This window comes from Amblyomma maculatum, chromosome 9, assembly GCF_055883805.1.
Source record: "Amblyomma maculatum isolate TAMU_Amacu chromosome 9, ASM5588380v1, whole genome shotgun sequence".
NCBI classification, from domain to species: domain Eukaryota; kingdom Metazoa; phylum Arthropoda; class Arachnida; order Ixodida; family Ixodidae; genus Amblyomma; species Amblyomma maculatum.
In genome coordinates, this window is record NC_139352.1 from 74,260,226 (window position 1) to 74,287,672 (window position 27,447).

The window sequence follows — 27,447 nt, forward strand, 5'->3', positions numbered from 1 at the left end:
ACTGTAGACTTTAAAGCTTAGCCTTCATTTAGTGCGCCCTAGTGGTAACCTCTCGCATTATGCTAAGTAGCAGCTTTGCACAATAAGCACCGCAAGAAACATAAGAGCTCAAGCTAAGACTCATGTGAACAGAAACTTGCAAGACACTTTTATAATATTTCAACATTCAAACGCTTGTTGCTCTCTCTTTTCCAATGTTGCATCATATGTGCTGTCTACGTCACAACAGTTATAACTGCAACTTTAACATTGTTGGCATCTACTAGGCAATGCAGAGACATTCTTTTACCAAGCATACAATTAGAAAATATATAATTTACGGAAAGGAAACCTGTACAAGACAGATTTCTAGAGTTTACGTCTGTTAGACCCATTTCCTGCCCTCGCAGTAATAAGCAATAATTCACATTTCTACACTACTATTCATAGCTGTGCCTATCTACACATACATCAAATTGGATAGGAAGCACTAATTAAGCACCGAGCGATACACCCTTCTATTAATACGGCAGTATTAATAAGGTAGGGCAAATGTGCATTTGTCACTTTCATATGCCCCATACAAATACAATCAAAAACACGAGGATTACAAAACACAACAAGAAAACTTTATACAATGATAAGAAAGGAAGCATCAGCATCCGCTAGCTGAGTTTGACATAAAAATGTTACAATTGCACGCAAGTTTCTTCCTTTAGAGACAAATAGACAACATGATAGGACACTTTAAATATTTTATATTAACCGTGCCCTGAGCAACCATAAAAGAATAGAGTAAACGGGCACAGGAAAAACTGCCCTCTTACCTTTTTTATACGTCTAAGATACATTCTAAAAGTTTTCTCAGTGTGCCTCGCACAATATTTTGACATATTAGCATTCTGGCATTTCAAGTGAATTGAACGAACACACAACAAAAGCATAGCATACCCTGCAAGAAATGCTCTTAAGCAATACTTCAGTGTTTTATTCTTATCAACCTCTTAGCCATCTTAGAGTGAAAAGGTTCAGTTAGAAAGCTGCATGACGTCATCACTGATGACGAATACTGCAGTACTAAAAGCAAAGAGACAAATGGAAGGCCGACAACACATTCTGCATGAGTTCAGTTGTACATGTTTTGTACAATGATAGAACAAAGTTCAGAAAGCAATTACCTTTTTGAACACTGCCCCATTTGAAATTCGTCTTGGTGTTATGCAACTTTTCTGATGAAACCTCTCAATTCCTATTGCCAAGCATAAAAGTGGCAATCACCAGGCACTAGGTAACTGCCAAAATACTCGTGCAAAACCGATCACTGCCTTCTTAACCCTTGGTTCATGTCAGGGGAAACAGACTACATCGCAACTTTACTGAAAAAAAAAAAAAAAAGGACTGAGGAGGGCGGAGAAAAACAGCTATACATGGGGAGGCGCAGGGTGGGCATAAAAAAAAATGGTAATTTGTTTTGTGGTGCAAAGCAGCATTCGCTGCATACAGCAATGAAAACAAACAAACGAAAATGAATTTGGCATCAAGAGACAATTGGATAACTCCAAAATATGAAAAGAGTGCAATTTGACAAAACAGGAACAAGACATTACACAAGGACGACGAGTTGATAAAGAATTAGAGAGCACGTTTTACTGCAAACCAGCTTTATTTCCACACTTGCTCAGAGCTGGACTGAGTGCGCTGCTGAGGACTACTACTGAAACAAAAGAAGAGGTGCAAAAATTAGATCACGAGAGCCACACTATAGAATGCGGTCTACCACATAAGTTGTACATACAGCCCTTGCCTTAATAAAAACACGAATGCCTAAAACTATTTTTCATATCTAAAAAAAACATCACAGAGACAACCAGGTGTTTAGGTTAAAAAAATAGATCACCAAAGCAGGACAGCGAAAAAAACAGATGGCTAGCAACTATTCAATGTGATCCCATGACTAGTAACGTCATAACACCTTCACTCATGGAATGTGCAAGCTTGTGTGTTTTGTGCATTTGCTTCTTTTAAGCAGGGTGCAGGAAGTTCTAGTGCACGCTGCTCAGAGTGTTTTGTTTTTCCTTACGATATACAGCAGATGAGGTTAACCACCCAAAAAGCCTACACGCTACTATTACTGTCCCTGTACAACCCTACAGCTTCAGAATTTCATGCCTGACTACGCAACAAAACTAGCACTAGCGTTAAATTTCACTTTGACTGGCCTTTCATGCAGTTAACTTCCACTAATTGAATGCACAACAAAGTTTGATCTCGGACTATAAATGAAAATCCGCACTGTACAAAATCTGCTAGTTTCTGGCTTCTGATGTTCCAGTTTCTTTTCTGTGTAAGTTATTGAACATTTAGCTGATTTGTCTTAGTTGATAACCACGCCTGAAGAACATGAAGCAAAAAAGTATTACACGGGGCTTTTAAAGCAAGGTGTTAAGATTAGGAGCTCAAGTGAAAGGGGTATTTAAAAAGCAATGCCAATCTTTTTTTTTTCTTAAACACTGTTCATTCAAAATTTATAAAATTTGAAAATATTAACATACCTCCATATCTACAGGCCCTGAATTAATTTTCAATATAATCTCAGTAAAAGTGCGAGGATTTCAACCCTCGGTGAGCAAGGGTATGTATGCATACTTTGTAGCAGCTTTTTTTTCATTCACGGCGCCAACACACGCAAAAAACGCTCACGCTCACAGTAGACGGAAAACAAAACCGATTGCCAAATTTGTCTACACTGCCCTTTCCTAACCTCCTAACAGTCCTGACTATGCATCTGTTTCATTTCTGCACTTTGTGGTCCAACAGCTGTACAGTTGTGAATTCCATAAATTTTGGATAAAAATTGTTCAAAGAGAAAAACGAGAGGCATTACTTTTCAGAAACCCCTTGTAGATGGTCTAGTGTTATAGATAACTAGAAATTCACATAGAAGTTCAAGAGGCTACTTTGCTCAAGACCTCAGCTCCAACTGTAATGCCAACTTCACCACCTTCTCCTTGCTGCCACCTTTCCCCCTCAACCTCTGTCTTCGTCAACACTAAATATTGAGCTACATTTTATCTCCTGCATAAAACAGAATGCTTCGCGAATATTTTAAAACTGTTCAATGCACTAGTTTCAGAAAAGAATTAAAATATTTTTCACTCGAATAGCTCTAGTGACGGCTAGATAGTTCGGTCACTCTGCTCACTTCACGTTTGTGGAAAACTGCTTCGGACGTGACTGAGTGACTTTTGACTATGTACAATAGGGCAGCATAATTATAACAATACCAAACAAAAAAGAAATCACAGAAACTTCTGCGTGAAATAACTGCCAACAAACCACCCCAAAAATGCCAGTCAATCACTTCACCCAAGATATAACTAATAAATGCCTCATGTTAAATATAAGTTGCTGCTACAGCAAGCATACAAGAGTACTGTTTTCTGACTAAATGCAGCAGTTGAACAACAAAAGGTGTTAATTTAAGGGTATAGACTGTTATAAAATAATCTATGCCGCTGCACTATGAAATGCAGTTGACACATTTACAGAGCACCTATTTCTGCAACTTACAAACATACGCAAGGGAGATACTCTTGGGCACAGTAAACAATCTGATGAAGCCATCATGCCAAAATGAAGATACACTAGCCTATGTATTTACACAGTCTCAGAGAACAATAATGTACAGGACGACCAACATGTTCCCATATAAGAATCCCATGAAAATGAAGGCGCATGAAGTCACAAGGCAAGCTGTTAATCAAGTTTCCTACCAGAAGGACTGCCAAAAAGCTGGCATAAGGAACTATGTATACAAGTATACCAAACATAGCTCAGCATTCACTGGCCTTTGGATGATTTCTATGCTACAGTACGGTCCACTGTTAAAGGGAACATGACATCGCGTGGCCTAAAAACTTTTCAAAGCGCTGCCGCCGACCACGGCAAGAATGGACGGCACCAAGTGCACGTTCGGGAAGATCTGTCAGCCATGCTTACTGCGTATGCACCTTGTACAATCATTTGTTGCTGGCTCTCTCGGAAGTGCTTTGTAAATTGCGGCAGCAACAAGGCCTCATGTTCCCTTTAACCGTGGACCGTACTGTACATCACATCGGCTTTTAACCCCCACACTAATTAATGTACAAAGATAACACAGCAGAAAAAGTGAGGACCATAGACGAGGAACCAATAAAACTTCTGCCTTATAATACAGCACCAACTCAACTTTGGTAGTTCCCTCCATCTGACAACAAAACATGAACTAGTACTCATCACAAAGAGTACCTGTAATACCTTGCTTTAGCTGCCAAGCTGAATCAGCCCTTTCCAATTACGAATCACATATAATCCTTCAGAGCATAATTTTCACCTTATACTGCATTCCCTGTGTCGTACAAGAGCAAATTATATTTTGCTTCTCTGGAAGGCAACGAAATGCATGAACACAAGCTTTAACAATGGAAGCTAAAAAGCAGCAAAAGAGAACAATATCAACAACCACACGACACAACTGATGACTCAGCACCTGTAGAGTGTGGTCACTGCACATTTTTTCCCACTATTTCTTTAGATGGATTCATGGTGAACTAACCAGCCCATCTTAGCATACCAACAACCCAGCACGAGAAAGACAGCAGGTTCCACATTTAACAGAATGTAAGGTATGACTGCTCTGTTTCATCCAAGGGACATACACACATTTACTGACTAACTCACACAAGCAGTCAATAGTATATGTACCAAGCTTAGGTCTAATTTTCAAGTCATAAGGTTATTCAGTTCAGTTCAATTCAGTCGTTCAGTCGTGTCCGACTCTTCGTGACCCTATGGACCATGTCACGCCACGCTTTCCGGTCTCTCACTATCTTCCTAACATCACATAACTTCATCTGCAGTGCCTCGAGAATGCCACCTAACCATCGCATTCGCTGCCTACCCCTTCTCCGGCGACCCTCAACCTTTACCAACATCAAATCTTTCTCCAGCGACTCCTCCCTTCTCATCAGATGACCAAAGTAGCTGAGCTTTAACTTTAGGATTTGACCCTCCAATGAGCAGTCAGGGTTTATGGTCGACAATATCGACTGATTTGATCTTCTGGCAGTCCAAGGAACTCTCAAGAGTCTTCGCCAGCACCACAATTCAAACACATCAATTCTTCGGCGGTCAGCCTTTTCCACAGTCCAACTCTCGCATCCATACATCACAAATGGAAAGACCATAGCACGAGTTATACGGATCTTGGTTGGCAGACTAATGTCTCTGCTCTTTACTAGGCTAACCGCGTAAAGTTTACCAACACTCACAAAACTGAGTGCAAGCTAAAAGGAAAAAAAAATGAATCCCTAGAGGAATGCATCTCCAAGTACATGCCAGCTAAGATTCTTATTGGATGCACCAGAAACTGCGACACTTAGAACAGAGCTGAATAAGAACAAAACAGTGTGCAAAATCAGCAACGCTTTTACTGTGTCTTCTGCGTAAGCTGGGCCCCAATGCGAGTGCTACACTTTCTAAAGTGCTAACGGGAACAACATGGTCTACCATGGAGCAGATTCTTTTTACCCTGTCTGCTTAACACAGTTCCAGTAACATCACCACTTGAGTACAGCTTGCCACAAGTCACCAAAGAAACCAACACAAAACATAAGAACACAAATGCTATTCCTGACCACCATGCAGAGCTCACCAAAATGCGAGGTATACCGTGAAAGATAATTTAAATGCCTAATCAATCTAGGATCACTGAAACTGCTGGCTAAGCTTATATAAAGCTCAAATTATGCTACACGGGCATTTGTAAATGCTGCAGGAGTCGAGAGAAGCTATCTTCAAATCTTCAAATATACCGCTAAAGTGAAACCCAGTTGGGTCTGCCTGCATGCAACTTTTATAACTCAATACCTCAAACTGCTCCAAACGCAGCCTGTTATTATTTAAATTGTCAATTCCATTAAATTGGAGTACATTATCCAGTTCCTGCTGCCTTGACACAGTAGCTAGGTCTTTAAGGCACCGGACGACTGCTGATCCAGAGAATGCTGGTTCGATACCAACCACAGTAGGCACGTTTCAATAGAAATAAACGCAAGGCGTAATGGTTGAAAACTTCCAATGCCTTCCACTACGACGTCCTTCATAGCATATGTCACTTTGGGATGTTAAAAACCTATTAACCAAACCAAACCAAATTATCAGTTTCTGTTACTTCTAACTTTACCATGCCAAGTGAACTTTATGAACACGTGCAGCATACACAGACAAGGCAATTCAGTAAAGGTGCGTTTAGTTCCAGGGCTTGCCCGTAGTGCTTCTCATGCTATTCTGCATGTTCAACTGTTTGTACACTCCAGCTTGTGCATCGATACTACCCAGAACAGCGATGCCAAATGTTATGGGAGATCAAACAGTAGCAAATGATGGTGCCGAATCGGACAATATGAGGACAATGTCATATCCCACCACCTTGCTAGCTAACATTCCCAAGTGGGGAGCACTAAATGGTGAGGTGCCATAAGAGAATAACACAGGGCAGCAGCGCCGCACACTGTCATCCATGACAGTGGCTAGTCAACTGATGTCAACTCAAATGGCAGCAAAAACTGCCAGTGTAAAGACAGCAAGATTCCATATGGATCTTTTAAAAGGATCACACGTGTGGTCCAGCACGAGAGATACCGCAACTCCGCATGTGTCTTGCGAGGCGCTGCTGACGGGCAAAGCGTGCTGGACAAAGGCTGCACGCATAGGGTCGCTCGCCCGTATGCTGTCGCATGTGAGTTTTGACGCTCTGCTTGGCGGTGAAGCGTGCCTGGCAGATGGGACAGTAGTAGCGGCGCTCGCCCGTGTGAGTCACCTGGTGTCGCTTGATCCGGTACATGTCCGGGGCAGTGTACATGCACCGATTGCACCGCCACACGCCGGACACTTTCGTCCATGGTAGTGGCCTCCTGGTTTCCGACATGAGGTTGTTGACCGCCCCACTTTCACGTGCCCACATGCTGTTGTCTACAGTCCAGGTTTCTGTTGCCACTGTAAAAAAAGAGATCACAAAAGAGTGCTGACAAGAAAGGCGTTTTTTCAATCTTGTCTTTTAACAAATACCTCAATAGTGTGCGTTAACAAGCTTCTCTCCCAGCGATACTGTCACTTCTGTGGGTAGAGCTATGAGGGATATAGGCATAGTACTAACCTGAAGACATAACTAAACTGAGGAAATGCTTGTATTATTTGAGAAAGAATGAAAAGGCCTAAATGATGCTAGAGTCAGAATCTTGATCTAGGCACTGACTGACGGGAAGAGAGGAGGGACATGCAAGTTCTGAAAGTGGTTAGGTGACATGTGCAAAACCAGAAGCTGGCATCCCTGAAACCATGGGCTAGCCACATGAATTATTTTAGGCAATAATAACTGTAGTGTTTATTGCAGATAAAATCCATATCTTAAATGATTAAGAAAACAGAGACCATTCAGTGGAAAAAAATATTAAAAAGATCTTAGAGGATGGCCTGATCAGTCAAATTCAGCCAGTCACTTAGCAGAGCGGACTCTTACATCAATTATGTGATGCACATGAAAACACATAGGCAAGTGAGACATACACAAGAGCATTTACTGCAACTTGCTGCATTCCGTATACCTTTAACAATTATGCAAAGATGTGTTCCAACGCAAACAATCACTTCACACAATGATGTTTGTAAAATGCAACAAAAAATCTATCAGTAAGCAAAGCACAAGGCGTACAAATATCAAGTTATACGCAGTGGATATCAAATAGATATCCAACATCTAAACAGAATTACCCTGGCATATACATTAACCGGCCCGTGCCCCACATCTGTATAGATAATGTTAGTGGCCCATGAAGCTAAATACACTGAAGTGTCTCATGAACTCCATTTGCTGGAATGCTGCTTGTCTCCCTGCCCTTTGTGGCAGGGAGAGAGTACTACACAACAATACCAGGCAAATGCTAATAATTTCAGCACAGATGAATCATCAGCCTACCGAGGATATGCTTCCAGCTATCATATTTCTGCAAAAGTGAGTCACATTATATACAATGTTAAGAGACTGGCAAACAAAGAACTTGAAATATAGGCCATCATAAAAGTGTAGTGCTCGCAGAGAACAATAAATTCTGCCACTGCTGGATTGCATAAATGGTCAGTCATTGTTTACAAGAAAATTGCTCCTTACAAGATGTGCTGGTGAAGCCCACACTATATTGTTTAAATTTTTTGCACCAGCTAAACTCTGGATTATTCCTCACAACATTTAATTCAAGATTTCAAAAAAAATTTTCTACAGCAAGCAACTAAATTACCAGCGTATAGTTGCAAAAATGTTCATCCAGCCTAAAAACAATGCAGAATGCCACTAAATTTCAAAAACAGCTACTACTTGTGCAAGCATTCTAGTTTATACAGAATACCTCCATGCATTCTCTTCAAATAAAAAAAAAAAGTGGTTGTTGATGCAAGAATTGCATATATCGCTGAGTGAGTGTCTTTGTCTTGCAGCCAACTTTCCTAATGACAATAGTTATGTTCCAGCACTACTAACCAGTCTGCAGGTGGCATGAATTATCTAGGCGGCTTCCCTAATCAACTACCACCTGCAAGTGTAATAGGGCCATTTGTTTATACTTACACCAGCTACACCAGTGTAGAAAATCTCCTATACCAACAATGAATTTTTGCTGCACTGGTGTAGGCTAAACAAATGGCCCTAATAGCACATTATCATTTAGTGTACAACATAGACCCTATCCTAAATGTTTGGCATACCATCAAGTCTGCAAACTATGATTCCTAGCAAAGCTTTTACAATTTATCCATGTTTTAAAAGCAAAATTACACTGCATGGATTTTCACTTTTCACAGCAGACAAGGAACAGTGATGGACGAAGGTAGTCTGAATTTTGAGTGTATTAGCCATGTCTTGTACATATTTCTTCTTGCTTTTCTCAAGTTAAAATGCAAGCGAATAAACCTTGCTTTGAAGCATGAATGGCTGCATTATCTAGTCCGATAAAGAATGAAGTGAGTGACTTTATTGGCTATTTGCTCCTTCCAGCGCTTTATGACAAACATCTACATCTACCACAACAAACATGAAGGTGCTCATATATACGAGCACCAAGAGCTAGGTCATCTGGAAAGTCACTCTCAATTTCAAACTGTGCAAGTACATTTAATAATTACTGTTTTTGGTGATCAAAGGAAAGACCCAGGCATTCAAAGCAGGCAGTCAAGCAATCCCCAACATTGAAAGAAGTTCAAAGCAAGCAGCAACATTCCCAGATACCCTGTAAATGGACTTCATTCATAACCCTTTACTTCACTCCACGTCACGAAGAGCAGTGTAACAAGCAATGAATAGTGAGTTAGCAACTAGTCCTAACTGTAAACACAGCCACTAAAAGTGCTGTACATAAGCCCGTTGAGGCCTGGAAATCTCTGCGGGTCCGCTTGTGTTTTCCTAGCTGAAAATGAAAAAAAAATGAGAATGAAAAAACCAGCTTGGAAGCATATGTCCCTTGTTTTGTAAAGTAGCCTGTGTAATATCTGCACAAACAAATGAAGAAGGATCACAAGTGTCAAGCTCTATGCATTTCAAAATTCCTAATTTGTTGGGCACGAGCTCAACATTATGCTTTTTGATGCTGGCCAACATCATAGTGTGAATTTCACTCTTTAAAAGCAAACAACTTGTAGTTCTCCGGTCAGAATCAGCAATCGCTTACCATCAGACTAATCTTTGTGTCTGGCTTGCAATTTTCGCATCATTAAAGCAGTAAACATTATCACTGTTATTCTAAAAAGCAATTCAGAATTTGCAGAGCTCACATAGTTTTGTTCCACATTTTAGCAGCTCTGACATAGATCCTCCTGTTGCACAGCTCAAAAGCCCACTGTCCTTAAAATGCCAGCTAAAAAAAGCCTGGCGTTTATCAGCATATACCCAGCATCTTAGAAACCAATGCTTAGGTACTGTACATGAAGCTTCAAAAAGCTAGACGTAGCACTTTTACATAGTAAAGTGTACCATCGCCCTTGCTGCAAGGTGCCTTGAATCCTTGAGATGCCTTGAGCTCGAGCTCAAGACCCAACACTTTTTCAAGAACAAGGAAAAAAAAAGGTGAATTAGTTTGTACAAATTCTACTTGACAGCTCCATCCACTGAAAGCAACAATGTAGCCAATGAAAATGTTAGCAGAAGGCTTTATGCATATGAGTCAATCCTACATAGCTAGAGCAATAGTTTTGATCGTGGCCAAAAGGGCACAAATATTTATCACACTCCTCATTGGATCAGCTTTCAGGCAATAACACTTACTTACCGTAACTACCAACTCAGGTCACAGCACGTGCAATTTAAAATAAAATGTGGGTACCTTCAACCTCATCTAGCCTCCTTTAACAAACTCCTTTTTGTTAAAACAGCTTCAGGCAATGAAGTAAACCATAAGCAATGGCAACAAGGGAGTCGGGTGTCTGAAGCTGGCCATGCTGCTTTAGAAGATATGCTGGCAGCCAAAATATCTCTGTAAATAAATGAGAAGAAATAAACCTAAAACTACAACACAGTGAGAACGTTGCTCTAAATTATATCCAATTTCCTTCAATGACCTAACCTGAGGTCAGCGACAAACGGCAGACTAAAATATAACTGAATGACTATCGATTACGCTAACAACAGCATTTCTAGGTAAAGCGAAACTGTGCACATATCTGCACTAGGTTGCCGCGCATGACAGCAGCCGCACTTCTTCCGGCTACAGATTCTAATCAACGTAAATTACAAAGGGGAAAAAAAAAACAAAAAAAAAAACGACCGAATACATCACAGGTCAAGGCGATTGTGATAATAAGGACAGAATTGCTCTGCCAAGGCATATGACCGCAGTTGTAAAAAACATCAGTACGTGGGATGCCGCTGAGCTGACCCGTGACACCAATAAGCAAAAAAAAAGGGGAGAAAAAATAGGAAAAAAATGCAGCCTTTTGCTTGCTGCAGCCCTTCTTAGCACACTGGCATACTGCGACTTCTAAGCGTTAAATACACAATGCGAATTTGAAATGAGCGCAGCGCAAGGTCAGAATGCGGGCCATGTAGGCCTCGGCTGAGGGCCATCTGCCAACCGCGGTCAAATATGAGCGAAATCTAGACACGAAGATGAACGGCGTCTAGTACCACCGACGTATGGACGCAAATACTTTCCAGTGCAAACTACATCAGTGCAAACTACGTCAAAATGTAACGTAAACATCAAAGCCAAGAGCACATCTGTTTCAGCGAGATGTGATTCGGTACGCGAAAGCACTGCGGTAATCACAGCGTTCACATTTGCACGAATTGATTCGGTACGTCTGTACGTCTGAAAGAAAAAAAAAAAACGCGCACACCACGTAAACGGAGGTTTCGTGCAGCTAAACACTCGAGAGCTACTTGCGCTGAGTCTGTGCGCAGATGTCTGTGATTTCTCTGCGCGACTCGCCTTTCAACCGGAGGACCTCTTGGCATAATCCAAGCTGTGACCCATGCTGGGACCGACGCAGCACAAAGTCAGCTATAGTGATTCGATGGACATGTAACTGCGATTATCTGTATGAACAATCGCACCGTTAACCTCAGAAAGGTCGTTAACTTCACCGTTTACTTCAGACGAAAACTATGGTGGCTTCGCAAGCGACGCCAACGCTCACGCGCCATATTGGAGATCTGGATCTGGTGCCGATGCAGGTGACGCTAGCGCTGGCGCCAGTGCGACTCGAAAGGAGGTAAATTAGAATGCAAAGTCGAAGGCAAATTATATCTCATATTTCTGTATTCCGGTCGGTGTTGCAGTCAGTCGCTCGTACTGCGCCGTGAGGTATTCTTCGGTTATTTCTTCTAGTGTATTATGTATTCCCAGCTGCATCAGTTTCTCGGTAGCCACTCTGAGCTCTGAGTCTCTGAGTGCTCTGAGTGCGACGATTTCCTTGGTGCCTGCACGCCTGCACACACAGGTATTGAAGGCAACGAGTGGGCCAACAGCGAAGCTCGAGCAGCAGTACGCAAAGAGAGAAGGAGGAACAACTTTTATTGCCAAAAGAGTGTGATCATTGGGGGCGACGCTCTGGGCCCACGAGACAAGCGCCAGCTGCGTCTTCTGGTCTGAGCAGGTAAAAAGTTGGTCCCAGCTCTCATCGGAGAGACCTGAAAGTGTGGTAGGAGGAGTGGTCTTCCTCTACATCCCCAAAGGGTGTGTGAATGTGTCCGTTACTGCACAGTTTCAATTTAGGCAAATAGTATCCGTTCGTAATCAGTGCCAATCTCGAATAGCTGAGAATGGAATGTGTTTGAGTTTACGCAGCATGGTGGCCTGCGCTCTGCCAAGGTCAGGATGGGGAGGCAGGAAGCGTCGTCTCGTCTCTCTGTGTAGGTTAGTGATTTCGGCAAAAGTCAAGGGGGCCTCGGCAAAGAGCACTATAGCAAAGGCCTCTGGATCCACGGAGCCGCCCGCCCGGTTTGTTAGACCTCGGGCTAGTCGGTCGACCGTTCCCATGCAGAGTTCTCCGCGTGGGCGGGTACCCAGACCACGGTGCACCGTGACCCAGACTTAAAAATGCGCGCGGCGGTTGGGCAGATAAGGCCTTTCGAATAATTTTGAATCGCACGTTTTGAGTCGATCACTAAGGATTGTGTGCGTATGCGGGTCGGTAATGGCCAACGAGATCGCAGTTTCCTCCGCCGCGGTGGGAGAGGGAGCGCTGTAGCAAGTGTGGAGTGTGGCATGGCTACGCATGCGACTTAGAGATTGTCACTTTGTCTCGCTACATCCAGGTAGCTTGCGTGGTCGTTTGTAAGATAAGTGGTGTCAAGTGTCTCGGCCTTGATTCGACGGCGTACGTCGTGGCCCAGCCAGCATATGGCTAAACACATTCCCAAGAAGGCGCAAAGTATTAACCGCGTCGAACGCACTTTGCACTATAGCGGATACCGAAATCTGCATGTTGGAACCCTCCACCTCCGAAGAAATTGCGAGGAAGCGACCCCGTCACTGAGGCAAAAATTGTTCCACAACTATCCCGACGAAATGATGTGCCGTCACTGCCGAAGTCTAGCGACCGCTGCCCATATAGTACAGGGAGCTTGCATGAAGCGATGCATGCTGGCAATCCGCCATTATGTTGTCGCTGGCAGCAGACGGTAGGCAACGCAGCCAGGCTGAATTGAGCAAGTGCCTTGTCGTTTTTGGCGGTCCACCGATCAAATATACGCGTCGACGTTGTGCCCGAAAAATCGGGCGCGCTATGGAGAAATGCAAAGCAGCGTGTCGCGGACCTGTTCAAGCTACGCCTCTTCAAGCGCGAACGAATGACTGCACTATGCGTCTGGTCGTGGCCGCCCGTCGACATCGCCAACATTCATGGTTTCAGTTCTTGCGAGTAGTTTGATACTTGCCCGGATTGGCGTCGATCTCGCCTGTGTTGGCTCGTGCGGCCATTCGCGTCGGCGTCGATGAATCGTTTGAATTCTCGCCCTCGTGCAGACGTATTTTTGGAGTCATGAAGAACCCGCAGCCGGCCTGTTCGACCGCGCCAGCACGTCTGCGCGCACTACGCGGCAGTGCCATGCTGCGTCGTCTGCTGCCAACGACAACATCATGGCGGATTACCCAGCATGCGTCGCTTCATGCAAGCTCCCTATAGAACTGTCAAGACTATTCTGACATTCGAGTCAGGGCTCTCGCCGAAATTCCCATTGCCATCCGCCCGGACAGCTACATCGACTGGGTCCTTCCGCTGTCTCGACAACGCGGCCGTCGCTATGCTCTGGGCAAAGCTTGGAGATTTTGTTGACTTAGGCCCCGGAACCAAGCCCCACGGTAGCTGTCGAAGACACGAACCAGCACCCGCCTCGGCCGGCATATATGGGCCAGATGCCCGCACAGATACCGGATGCAAAAGCGCCCAGTGACTCAAGGATTTCAATAAATACGTGTTTCAATCAATCGGTTCCCCGTTTAATGCACAAAATACTCGAAGTCACTCCACTACATAAAAACATGCACCCGGAGTTTCACCTGCAGCGTCGAGTAACGAAAGTTCAAGCATATTAGAGAAACGCTATTCTAACCTGTCACAAACGACCTACGTCGAGACGGCGAAGTACGGGAACCCATTAAGATAGCCTACATATATGCCTTGGAACACGTATCGCTTACCAAATTCAGCAATGATAAACGAAGCACGAACCCCGGAGGAGGTCGAAGAGGCGGCTGTATCTCAGCGATCGTCACGACAAACTGCAAATTCATTTTCAGCGACTTGACAACAGCCATTCAAATTTCGCACAATGTAGAATTCATCAACCCGCAGCCGAAGTTTTGAAGGCTTTTGGACCCTCTAAAAATGCACGTTCGATCAAAATCCTGTGAGTCCTCGCACACGCTGGTCATCCTAGGTCCACCTCCACGAATCGTCGGGCATGCTAGTGCTCCAGCACCAGCATGCCCGAAGATTTGTTGTAGGCCGGAAGGTGCGTTACCCCGACCTAAGATCGGCTTGCAAGAGAAACCTTACGTACAGAGGAATTACGAATTGGTATAAAAACAATTAAGACTGAAGTATCCCAAATCCCCACCATACACTCAGCAAATCACAACAAACACTACTTATAGAACTTCAGACAAATACGTCAGACAAAATTAGGCAAGTACAGCCCCTCAAGATTCCTTTGCGGTGAGCACAGGGCATATATAGAGCACGCAACCGTCGCTGGGCCTGCACATTCCCAATTCGGCACAGTGGGAGGCATCATTACTTAACTCTGATTAAGGCCCGCAACACGTCATCACGGTCTTGGCCAAGGCGGTCCTCGAATGCTATAGGTGACGGCCACCCTTAGGGAGGCTTGAAAAGAAGCGTCCTCTCACGAAGAAAATATACCCCAACTTCTCCTCAATGAAGTTTCCTCCCCCTTTTCAAATTTCTCCTCAAAAAGTTTATTTCAGCTCGTCCTTTATTAGATATATAAAAGCATATCTCAAGTAGAGCCGAACGTATTTTCACCTCTTCTTATCTGCACATGTTCGTCGGTCCGTCCGTGCCCACACGAGAAAACTTGCAAAAATAAAGTTTTTTTCGAGTAAAATTGCTAAATTAACCGTACTCCGAACCTACTATGCATCATGGGTGCAGAGCTGGAACATTTAACCACTTGGCTATCTCTGTCGGCTACTGTCGTTGTTGCAGTTGAGGCCGAGACGGTCGTAAAAAGAGGACCAATCATGTCGTCGTCGAGAACAGCCATCGTCCATTGGCACAGCACAGCGGCACTGCAGCTAAGTAACACGAGACTTGCGTCTTAGTGACCAAGACCAAAGCGAGAGTGCGCAGATTTGGGTCGTGGCACGTGAAAGAAAGAATGAAGCTTAGCGTGAGAAGAGAGCTGTTCTTGGGGTGCGCAATAAGTTTTACGTTTCCCCGTCCCAGTGCAGCTTAATGTTCAGTACCTCTGCCCGTTTTCGGACACAACAAATACACGCAGACGAACCATCTCGCAGAAAGAACTTTAATGAAAGAAGCGCGGCTAAGCAAAAAGTAATAATTTCGCCTTGCCACACGTAAGCACTGAATGTTTGGTGCGTAGCACTACATGGCGGATTTCGCCGATGTCTGTCCGAAGCCGCTCACGCTCTCTGCGTGAAATTGACGTGGAGAAAGAGAAAATGGCGACACGCCTCAAACAGGAGGCGGAACAGCGCTGCACAGCTGCAGCCAATCAGAGAGTAGCGCGGATCACAGTTGCAGTTGTCACCGCGCAGTGTTGTACAAGAGCGTGTTACTCTGGACTGAGCAGTCAAGTGTCACTCGCGCGCGCTTAAAGGAGTATAGACACCAAATTTTGGTGGCTTTTTTTTTTTCTTTTTAATGATGCGTAAGGCATTCCTGTATATAGATCACCACTCGGTTTTTGTCTAAGACCGCTGAATAATCTTAATTAAATTTTCTTTTCTCGCCAGTTTTGGTTTTAGCAGCCGAGACATGGCTGTGACGTCACAATCAAGTCTAGGTCACGTGCAGAAAGTCTTCCCGGGCAGTACATGCGCACGCGCGGTGCTGGCTAGATCTCGGCTCCGCGTTGCTCGCAGTATCGTGGAGCAGCATGCGCTCAGCTCCGCGCTTTAAAGGGCCCATGAGAAGTCGTTTACTAAAATGATAAAACGTGTACGAGCAATAAGGTCTACCATCCATCCCCTCTACGACGATAAAAAATTAAGCTAGCTTCATTAGCGCCGAACATATGGGGGATTTAAAGTCCCTAGATCCGTTTTTTCTAAGGACTTTGGGGGTTCGAAAACGCTGTTTCACCTCTACCCCCTCAATTGAGCCGGAGTCTAAGGCGGCGCGCAACAGAAAACGGAAGTAGCGACGGCGCCCTACTACGCGCCTCATTGCACGCGCACGTCACTTGGGAGCGACCAATGAGCGGGCGCATCTAGTAAGCCTCAATGACATCATAGAAGGGGGTAGGGTTTTCACGCGGGGATGTGTCACACAAATCGGTTGCGAGCGGTCGCCGCGAGCATTATTTAAATATTATTTGTAAATTATAGACTGCTTACAATATATATATATATATATATATATATATATATATATATATATATATATATATATATATATATATATATATATATATATATATATAAAAATAAAAACACATTATACTCACAAAGATCACCTCTATAGATTGCATTAAAAATTATCGCCAGCAGGTTTTCCAGGCTCTTTTAACGGACGCTCACCTTCAAGCGCACTTCCTTGCTCTTTGATCACATTTCTTCGCGATAGGAACCTTCCTTCCTTTCTGTAGCTGGGGTGATGCCGTGAAAATATAGCAGGGGTAAGCTGTACAGGCGCATGCGAGCTGCTCTGTAAATAGTAGGCGGAAAAAGCAAGGCACAATGGAAAAGCAAGGAATACATGACACCTGGAAAGGGGGCAACGCAAGGGAATAGACGAACACAAAGCATGACAAGAAGCGCAAGCACTTGCGTGGCGGTTCAGCTCGAACCATACTACGATGACGAGACTGCTGCCTTTGCTCTGAAAGGGTAAATTCGCAAGCAAGAAGAATACTGGAAACATGTCGGGATGACAGAATAATCCAGCTAATATGAGCACCAGCCCACTCCCTGCTTCAAATTGTGGGAATACATATGAATCCCCGCTCCCATTATAACGGTCGCGCTTAATTGTCACGCGAGTTTATGCGCGCTGTTGAAGAGGATGGTAAGGGGAGGACATACTGAACACCCCTCTCACTACCTTGCGCGTGCTTCCCCATTCGGTAGTTCTATTTCACTCCCGTACACGGGTGGGATGTTCGCTTGCTACGGTGGCTGCATTGAGTGCTGCATTTTGCCGTGTACTCGGGCAAAATAAAGCCTGTTCGAGTGCGTAACTCGGTGTTTGTCCCCTCTGGCCCGAACCCGCCGCAGCGGTGACTTCTCGATTGGCGGCTTGGGGTCACAGCTCTGTCTATTAGGGCTGGCACTCAGGGGCTACAAGGCGACCAGCGTCTAGCTCCCTTTGGCGTATTATTTCAATAGTAACCCCCATAAACCAGACCAGATCGAATTGGCCGAGATATCAAAGCTAATCAATAAGCGCAAGGTGGCTGATATAGGGCAGTATAACATGGAGAAAATCGAGCATGTTGTAAAGAACGGGGGAAGCCTTAAAGCGGTAAAGAAGAAATTGGGCATAGGCAAAAACTAGATGTATGCGATAAGGGACAAGGCGGGCAACGTCATCACCAATATGGACAAGATAGTCAAAGTAGTCGAGGAGTTCTATGCTGATCTCTACAGCAGCCAAAGTAGTCAGGACCGTAACGAGATTGGCGGCAGGGAAAAACAGTGAGACGTTCCACCAGTGACGAAGGACGAGCTCAAGAAAGCATTAGAATCTATGAAAAGGCGGAAATCAGCTGGAGAGGATCAGATAACTACAGATTTGCTAAAGGACGGGGGGGGGGGGGATATCGTGCTAGAAAAACTGGCCACCCAGTATACGCAGTGCCTGGTGTCATCGAGGGTACCGGAACCATGGAAGAATGCAAACATTATCCTCATTCATAAGAAAGGGGACTCTAAGGACCTTAAAAATTACAGACCAATCAGCTTACTGTCTGTTACGTATAAAGTATATTTACTAAGGTAATCACTAATAGAATCAGGACAACCTTAGACTGCCACCAAGAAATTATCAAGCAGGTTTTCGGAAACGGTACTCTACTATCGATCATATCCATACCATCAATCAGGTGATAAAAAAACTGTTTGGAATATAACCAGCCCTTATAGATAGCATTCATTGATTACGAAAAAGCATTTGACTCAGTTGAAACATCGGCGGTGATGCAGGCATTGCGAAATCAGGGGGTAGACGAGCCGTACGTGAAAGTGCTGGAAGATATATATAGTGGCTGCACAGCAACCATAGTTCTGCATAAAGAAAGTAACAAAATTCCCATAAAGAAAGGTGTTAGGCAAGAAGACACAATCTCCCCAGTACTATTCACAGCTTGCTTAGAGGAAGTATTCAGAGACTTGGAATGGGAGCAGTTAGGGATAAGGGTCGATGGAGAATACCTCAGTAATCTGCGATTTGCTGATGACATTGCCTTGCTAAGCAACTCGGGGGATGAACTGCAAATAATGATTGATGACCTAGACAGGAAAAGTAGAAAGATAGGCTTGAAAATCAATATGCAGAAGACTAAGGTAATGTTCAAAAGCCTCGGGAAGGAACAGCAGTTTGCATTAGGTAGCGAATTACTGGAAGTAGTAGGCGATTATGTCTACTTAGGACAGGTAGTAACCGCAGATCCGGACCATGAAAAGGAAATAACAAGAAGAATAAGATTGGGATGGAGCGCATTTGGTAAGCACTCGCAGATTATGACTAGCAGCTTACCGGTATCCCTCAAGAGGAAAGTATACAACAGTTTCATCTTACCTGTACTCACCTATGGGGCTGAAACGTGGAGGCTAACCAAGAAAGTTCTACTAAAGTTGAGGACAACCCAGAGGACTATGGAACGCAAAATGGTGGGGGTACCATTAAGAGATTGGAAGCGTGCAGAGTGGGTCAGAAAAATAACTCAAGTTACCGACATTCTAGTGGAAATTAACAAGAAAAAATGGGCATGGGTGGGACATGTAGTGCGAAGAGAGGATAACCGATGGTCGCTTAGGGTAACAAACTGGATTCCAAGAGAAGGAATGCGTAGCAGCTGGCGGCAGAAAGTTAGGTGGGCGGATGAGGTTAAGTTCGCGGGGGTCAAGTGGATGCAGCTAGCACAGAACCGGGTTAAGTGGAGAAATATGGAAGAGGCCTTCGCCCTGCAGTGGGTATAGCCAGGCTGCTGCTGATGATGATGATGATGATGAACCCCCATAAAGTAAATGAATGAGTCCACGAGCTCCTCAGTGGTCTCTCCTTTCGTGTATACTCTGGCCCTTATACATTCTGAGCAGGGACAGGTTAGTGCACTATAAATAAATTGCTGAGCAGTATCTGCTAAAGAGGGTTCAATACCCGCCGGACATTCTGAGCAGGGACAGGTTAGTGCGCTATAAATAAATTGCTGAGCAGTATCTGCTAAAGAGGGTTCAATACCCGCCGGCAGATAGGACACTCACTAACAGCCAAGAACACGTCTGGAGGCGCTTACTTCCGAATCCGGATAACCTTAGGCAGTAGTACCCGTCATAAAGCCTGTCTGGATAGGGCAGATCTATACATATGTTATGACTTCAAAGAAATCCAGGATATAAAGGAACAACAAGAGGAATTTTGGGAGACTACTGCTAAGCTCAAACAAGATTTAACAAAGATTGTCCGAACACGCTGACCGGGTCAAAGGACTCCAGGCCGCCGTCTAGGCGGATAAGCTGACGCTTATCCTGTATCTGATGGGAAATGGAGTTTCACCACCAGAGCTATTAAGAACTGGTTCAACGCCACACAGGTCGAAAGACATCGTCTGTTTTCCACCGATCTCGCCACCTGTCGCATTCAGCAACAAATCATAGACACCAGCATGGTATCAACGACGCTGCTCGTCCGCCTATATACAGTGTTGTTGTATTTATAAGAATTTAAAAAAGATACCCGTGACGGCTGGTCCGTCGAGTGGCAAGAGGCGACCGAGGGCCACAATCCGTCGCCACATTCTAGGGTGGAGCCCTCGGTGCGAGGTCTCGGTGATGTTCCGAGCAAGTCGGGCCCAGTTCACCATGAGCTGCTGGACGTTAGGGCTCACGCTGTCTTCCCAGGAGCGGCGGACTTGAGGTAGCTGCATCGTCTTGTAGCAGTGACAACAGCGGTGTAACCACGGCTGATTCGAAGGCATGAACTGTTCCTTCCTCCAACAGGAAGGATTGGTGATTTTTCAGCTTCAAGTGCCGATAGCACTTGTGTGGCACTTTCCAAGGTCAAAGAGCGGTTAGGGTGCTGTAGCTTCGTCTTGGAGATCGGAATTATTTCATACGCAACACTGCCACGTCAAGTGATAGAGCGCTGCGCATGCCCCGCAGGCAGAACGGTCCACGTGGCGGGGAACATGGTGTGCAATCGAGGTAGGTACGGAACAAGTGTTTGTTTGGACTCTGAAGTTGCTTGAGGACCATGTGTTGACTGTGGTCGAACCTGTTGGAGGAACTTCCCCGTGTGTGTCCAGAATCACGATGATAAAGCACACAGCAGTATCCCGCCGTACGTGAGTAGCGGGGCTTGGGAGGGACGGGTGATTCAACCGTTCAGAGCCCGGACCATTAGACCTTAGACGCCCTCATGAGCGCGTTTATTTTGGTTGGGCTCGTACCCAGGTATACCCAGACGAGGCATGGCCGTTTCATTTGCGAAGACGTGGCTGGGTCGGAGAGACGTGGTAGTATATATGCAAGGATCGATCACAGACAAATCCTCTCGGAAAGTCGCGGGACGCTGCTTAACGGATCTGAGACGATTACGGTGTACTAAGGGCGTTGGGTAGGGTGCCAGTGCAATTGATATGGCGCCTACCTCTGCCTCGGTATAATCGGAGGTGGTACAAGACGTTGTGACAACGGCATCTTCGTCATGGTTCCTGACGAGTACAAATGCTTCTCGGGTGCTCGTGCGTGCGACGTCGACGTAGAGCACCAATGTAATGCATTTTAGGTAGTTTTGCATGTAAACGGCCCGTTCCTGCCTTCACCCGTCATAGAGTCCGGACTGCATGTTACGAGGTATGGAAGCACATTCTTTGATCATTGTTATGGGAGTGGTATATAGTTTCGTGCTGCAAGTAATTTCATTCTGAGTTCTTTGAGCAGGCGAAAGCCGGTACTCGACAAGGGTCATTGCCGCTGGCTCACGTGGGCTGCTTCATCTCTTCGTGTGGGTTTTGCTCTCCCCCCCCCCTCATGAAAGCACATCAGATAATTATTGACCACTTCTTGTGGGAGTAATATCGTTTCGTGCTGCAACCTCCGATCAGGAGCAATTTCATTCTAAGTGCGTTGAGCAGGCGAAAGCCTGTGCTCGACAAGGAGGCCCTTGCAGCATGGCTAATGTGGGCTGCCTCGCATATCTTCGTGTGTGTTTTGCACCCCCAGAAAGCACATTAGAGAATCGTTGACCATTGTTGTGGGAGTAATGTTTCGTGCTGCAACCTCCAATCAGGAGCAATTTCATTCTAAGTGCGTTGAGCAGGCGAAAGCCTGTGCTCGACAAGGAGGGCCTTGCAGCATGGCTAATGTGGGCTGCCTCGCATATCTTCGTGTGTGTTTTGCACCCCCAGAAAGCACATTAGAGAATCGTTGACCATTGTTGTGGGAGTAATGTTTCGTGCTGCAACCTCCAATCAGGAGCAATTTCATTCTAAGTGCGTTGAGCAGGCGAAAGCCTGTGCTCGACAAGGAGGGCCTTGCAGCATGGCTAATGTGGGCTGCCTCGCATATCTTCGTGTGTGTTTTGCACCCCCAGAAAGCACATTAGAGAATCGTTGACCATTGTTGTGGGAGTAATGTTTCGTGCTGCAACCTCTAATCAGGAGCAATTTCATTCTAAGTGCGTTGAGCAGGCGAAAGCCTGTGCTCGACAAGGAGGGCCTTGCAGCTGGCTAATGTGGGCTGCCTCGCATATCTTCGTATGTGTTTTGCACACCCAGAAAGCACATTAGAGAATCGTTGACCATTGTGGGAGTAATACCATTGTTGTGGGAGTAATGTTTCGTGCTGCAACCTCCGATCAGGAGCAATTTCATTCTAAGTGCGTTGAGCAGGCGAAAGCCTGTGCTCGACAAGGAGGGCCTTGCAACAGGATAATGTGGGCTGCCTCGCATATCTTCGTGTGTGTTTTGCACCCCCAGAAAGCACATTAGATAATATTAACCATTGTTGTGGGAGTAATGTTTCGTGCTGCAACCTCCGATCAGGTGCAATTTCATTCTAAGTGCGTTGAGCAGGCGAAAGCCTGTGCTCGACAAGTAGGGCTTTGCAACTGGCTAATGTGGGCTGCCTCGCATATCTTCGGTGTGTTTTGCACCCCCAGAAAGCACATTAGAGAATCGTTGACCATTGTTGTGGGTGTAATGTTTCGTGCTGCAACTTCCGATCAGGAGCAATTTTATTCTAAGTGCGTTGAGCAGGCGAAAGCCTGTGCTCGACAAGGAGGGCCTTGCAACTGGCTAATGTGGGCTGCCTCGCATATCATCGTCTGTGTTTTGCACCCCCAGAAAGCACATTAGAGAATCGTTGACCATTGTTGTGGGAGTAATACAATTGTTGTGGGAGTATTGTTTCGTGCTGCAACCTCCGATCAGGAGCAATTGCATTCTAAGTGCGTTGAGCAGGCGAAAGCCTGTGCTCGACAAGGAGGGCCTTGCAACTGGCTAATGTGGGCTGCCTCGCATATCTTCGTGTGTGTTTTGCACCCCCAGAAAGCACATTAGAGAATCGTTGACCATTGCTGTGGGAGTAATACCATTGTTGTGGGAGTAATGTTTCGTGCTGCAACCTCCGATCAGGTGCAATTTCATTCTAAGTGCGTTGAGCAGGCGAAAGCCTGTGCTCGACACGGAGGCCCTTGCAGCATGGCTAATGTGGGCTGCCTCGCATATCTTCGTGTGTGTTTTGCACCCCCAGAAAGCACATTAGAGAATCGTTGACCATTGTTGTGGGAGTAATGTTTCGTGCTGCAACCTCCAATCAGGAGCAATTTCATTCTAAGTGCGTTGAGCAGGCGAAAGCCTGTGCTCGACAAGGAGGGCCTTGCAACAGGATAATGTGGGCTGCCTCGCATATCTTCGTGTGTGTTTTGCACCCCCAGAAAGCACATTAGATAATCGTTAACCATTGTTGTGGGAGTAATGTTTCGTGCTGCAACCTCCGATCAGGTGCAATTTCATTCTAAGTGCGTTGAGCAGGCGAAAGCCTGTGCTCGACAAGTAGGGCCTTGCAACTGGCTAATGTAGGCTGCCTCGCATATCTTCGGTGTGTTTTGCACCCCCAGAAAGCACATTAGAGAATCGTTGACCATTGTTGTGGGTGTAATGTTTCGTGCTGCAACCTCCGATCAGGAGCAATTGCATTCTAAGTGCGTTGAGCAGGCGAAAGCCTGTGCTCGACAAGGAGGGCCTTGCAACTGGCTAATGTGGGCTGCCTCGCATATCTTCGTGTGTTTTGCACCCCCAGAAAGCACATTAGAGAATCGTTGACCATTGCTGTGGGAGTAATACCATTGTTGTGGGAGTAATGTTTCGTGCTGCAACCTCCGATCAGGTGCAATTTCATTCTAAGTGCGTTGAGCAGGCGAAAGCCTGTGCTCGACAAGGAGGGTTTTGCAACTGGCTAATGTGGGCTGCCTCGCATATCTTCGTGTGTGTTTTGCACCCCCAGAAAGCACATTAGAGAATTGTTGACCATTGTTGTGGGAGTAATACCATTGTTGTGGGAGTAATGTTTCTTGCTGCAACCTCCGATCAGGAGCAATTTCATTCTAAGTGCGTTGAGCAGGCGAAAGCCTGTGCTCGACAAGGAGGGCCTCGCAGCTGGCTAATGTGGGCTGCCTCGCATATATCCGTGTGTGTTTTGCACCCGCAGAAAGCACATTAGAGAATCGTTGATTATTGTTGTGGGAGTAGTATTGTTTCGTGCTATGTCGCTCTATATTGTGACGTCCCACAGCCGGCTAACTATCAGCGCTCGGTTGTCATCTGCCAGCTCGGCAACAAACTTTCCTGAATGGTCGACAATGCATGATAATGCCCCAAGGTGACATGCGCGCGCATGACTGTGCGCTGCTTAGTGCGATCTTTCCCGACCCATCAGGTTTTGTTTTTTTTTTGTGACAGACGCAGGACGCCCCCTGGTTTTGCTAAAATATGGACTCTATAGTGCTAGCTCTTACTCCGTCTGTACTGTTTAAAGCTCTCAGGTGCACCCTACAGCGTAGAGCAGCGGTACTAATAATGCGCCTCCTCAGTGCGGAAACGTCGCCCTCATGAGTCGGCAGCAGTCCACGTGCTCGAGCTAGGGCTATACGTACGAATCAATTCCTGACGGTCAGTTTACCGGCGCTCCTGTCAGGGCACGTGCACTTTACCCTGTTACGGGCACGAGTCAGCCGGAACGCTGCAAAGAAGAGATGCGAAAAACGGCTTCATATTGCGGCTCCTTATGTAGATGAGAGAGAGGAACAATTTATTCAACAATCGTGCTGAAGAGTATCCAGAAGCGAGAAGACAGACAGGAAGAAACACATGGATGGACGCTGTCTACGGTGGACAGGTCTGTATACCGTCTCTCATCGCGCTAAACGTTCAACTTGCCCAACTTTCCGTATGAATCAAAACTTTTTATTCAGAACCGTTTGGTTTAGTAGCCGAGGAAATAATTCAGACCTTGCAGCGTAATTAACATCGGCGATGAAATTGAAATTTATCGAGGTTTTCGGTTTTTAAAACATCCGCGGGCACCTGCACGCACGTGCGTTCTTCTAGGTCTGTCTCGTGAGAGGGGAATTCACCAGTTGGGCGTACGAGAAATCCGCAGCTGAAGTAGAATAATAACTCAGACGTCTTTTTTTATTCCGGCAAAAGCGTTCCCGTGCGGTCAGTATGCGTGCTGTGTTCGTGCACACCGCTTGAAGTGCTCTCCGTCCATACGCGCGCCGAATGGCTCCGGTCATGTTCGACCTGCGGGCACGGAGGACAGAAAGTTAGTTTCAACTACGCTAAACATTTCGCGTCAGTTTTCCCGCCAACAAAATGTTGTAATCTTTGTCTCTGTTCCATTTGCGCTATCTTTAAATAACGTGCAGGAATGGTAAGCACATGGCAAAACTGAATCATGGAAATTAACACAGTTCATTTTCCTCTATGATTGCGCACACTTTCTGAGAAAACGGGTGCTAGACTTTCTGGCGAATTTTTTTTCACAGCATTAGCGTTTGCGAAAGAAAGAAAACAACAGTGCGCTGGAATCCGGGGCTACAACTTATTTTTTAAGCATGAAAGGCTTTTAGCTCCCGTTATCCGCAACCTTGAAGTAACATCAAGCAGAAACCGAGAGCTAACGTCCGGGAACCGATTTCCAGTCATCCAGGAACCGAAACAGATTTAACGAGACGAGTTCGCAGCTCTCTAAGGCATCGTAAAAGGCCGCATGTGTTCCATAAAGTTTCTGACCGCACATCTTCTAGACCCAAGACATCTGATCGACCTCGTCCGAATTTGACCGAAATCGTTATCCAACCTGATTTCAGCATAGCCATTTCAGTGTTGACTTTCACATTTAGGTCGGCCACCACAACAATTTCTCCCTCTACTCCAGAAATTTCAGTTTGTCCGAATGTGACTAAATTTCATGTTTAACCTATAATTCGAGTATGACCAACTCAGTGGTGACTTCCAAATTTAGGTGGGACAACCGCAAAATTTGGTCGCTGCATGGTCCTCCAGAATTATACCAAAATTCACGTCCAACCTAATTTCACTATGGCCAACTCAGTTCTGCCTTCAATAATATAGGTAAATCATGCGACCCCAAAATTTTGGCTGTGTCCGAATTTGATCAAAATTGCTGTCCAGCCTAATTTGACTACGGCCAACACAATAGTGGCTCCTAAATTTATATGGGCCACCCCCAAAACTTGGCATGCTTACGCTTTCTCCAAATGCCTGAGCTTAATGAGAGACAGGAAGCGTCTTGCGGAAAGCGATGGCTTTGGGAGTTATGCACCACAGCCGAAGAACCCTCGCTCCTGCCAACAACGCCGTGATGATGCGACCGCTCAGGATGACAAGGCCGCCACAGAACCCGTAACCATTTCACGCTTACATGTACACTCGATTACCGGATAGGCAGTAGCATGTACACGGCATCGTGTTAATAGCAATATCCTTCACGCATGGCTATATAAACTGCACACTCACGTGATGTATAATGAGCAACAAACGCACGCAGTATATCGTAACAGAAACTGAAAATATAGCCTTCTCTTTAGCTACTCTCGCTGCCATCGCCCTTTCTTAAAACTTAAGTGGCAGTCCTCAAGAACGTGACCTAATATTAAACAAAAATCGAAATACGAAAAATGCTCAACGCACATTGCAACTGCGCCTTGCACATAACGATTAAATCTGGTGCAAACGTTCAGACACTGAGACAACGTTCATGCGGTCGTTTCTAATTGTTTTTACAAAGAACAGAAGTACACGGTCAGAAAAGACTGTTCTAGCTTTTTTTTTTCTTTTTTTTTTTGTAACACGCAAAGTGTGGCACGGCATGTGCGAACATTAGCGTAATAACAAGTAAGTGCTTTTAACAGGCCCTCTCTGGACACAACACCGAACAGAGGAATGGAACACAAGAAGAGCACACATGCATGCCAGGTAACGAATGGCGTCAGCTTCGTTGTTTTTTCATCACATGCGGGAGAACGGGGCTCGGGCTTCAGCGCAGACGCCGAGAGCGACGCCCACTTGCCATCTATGCAGATCCTGCGGCACTCCTGCTTGGTGAGGAAGTTGTTGAAGTTCCTTCCGCAGCCAGTGTAGGTGAACTCGCTGCAGGCGGCTCTGTCCGGATCGTAATAGTACATCACCATATTCTGCAGGCACCAGCCGGGCTCTGGGGGCTGCGAGCACGGGTCCTGGACACACCTCGTGAAAGCTAGGACGACATAGAGAAAAGAACGCAAAGCTTTATGAACCCTTAGGACCTTGTTTTAAAACATTGCATGGTTACTTTTAGCTCATATAGTGGGGTACAACCGGTGCAGTAGGATGCAGCGTAAACCCGAAGTGGCAGCTGCACTTGACAAGAGGTTCTCCAGGCAACTGTTTTGTTGTTGTTGTTGTTGTTGTTGTTGTGGCTGCACAGGAAGAAGGAAAAGAAAATGCACGGGCCT

The 27,447-nt window shown here is 45.5% G+C and overlaps 2 protein-coding genes across 2 annotated transcripts in view; both read right to left on the bottom strand.

Annotated features, from left to right (window-relative positions):
* Window positions 1-6,631: 6,631 nt before the first annotated feature.
* On the bottom strand, window positions 6,632-11,705 carry LOC146179439 (uncharacterized). Its single transcript, XM_084579069.1, has 2 exons — window positions 9,296-11,705; window positions 6,632-7,014 (listed from the first exon to the last, which is right to left on the bottom strand). Exons 1-2 carry the CDS (start codon window positions 9,315-9,317, stop codon window positions 6,632-6,634), a joined length of 405 nt encoding a protein of 134 aa, XP_084435195.1. The 5' UTR covers window positions 9,318-11,705.
* Window positions 11,706-24,699: 12,994 nt separating this feature from the next.
* LOC146179440 (uncharacterized) overlaps window positions 24,700-27,447 on the bottom strand; it is a 51,645-nt gene continuing 48,897 nt past the window's right edge. Inside the window, exons 4-5 of the mRNA XM_084579072.1 lie at window positions 27,024-27,209; window positions 24,700-25,231 (exon numbers count right to left, since the gene is read on the bottom strand). Coding sequence (XP_084435198.1) covers window positions 25,221-25,231; window positions 27,024-27,209 — 197 coding nt within the window. The 3' untranslated portion in view covers window positions 24,700-25,220. The remainder of the gene's footprint in view (window positions 25,232-27,023; window positions 27,210-27,447) is intronic.

What these genes read in the sequence shown, in the direction of transcription:
- LOC146179439 (XM_084579069.1), bottom strand. Translation starts at nt 9,317, where the DNA reads ATGAATGAAGTCCATTTACAGG. An exon ending in GAATGAAGTCCATTTACAGG is followed by an intron (nt 7,015 to 9,295) that starts GTATCTGGGAAT and finishes CTTTTTTTACAG; the next exon opens with TGGCAACAGAAACCTGGACT.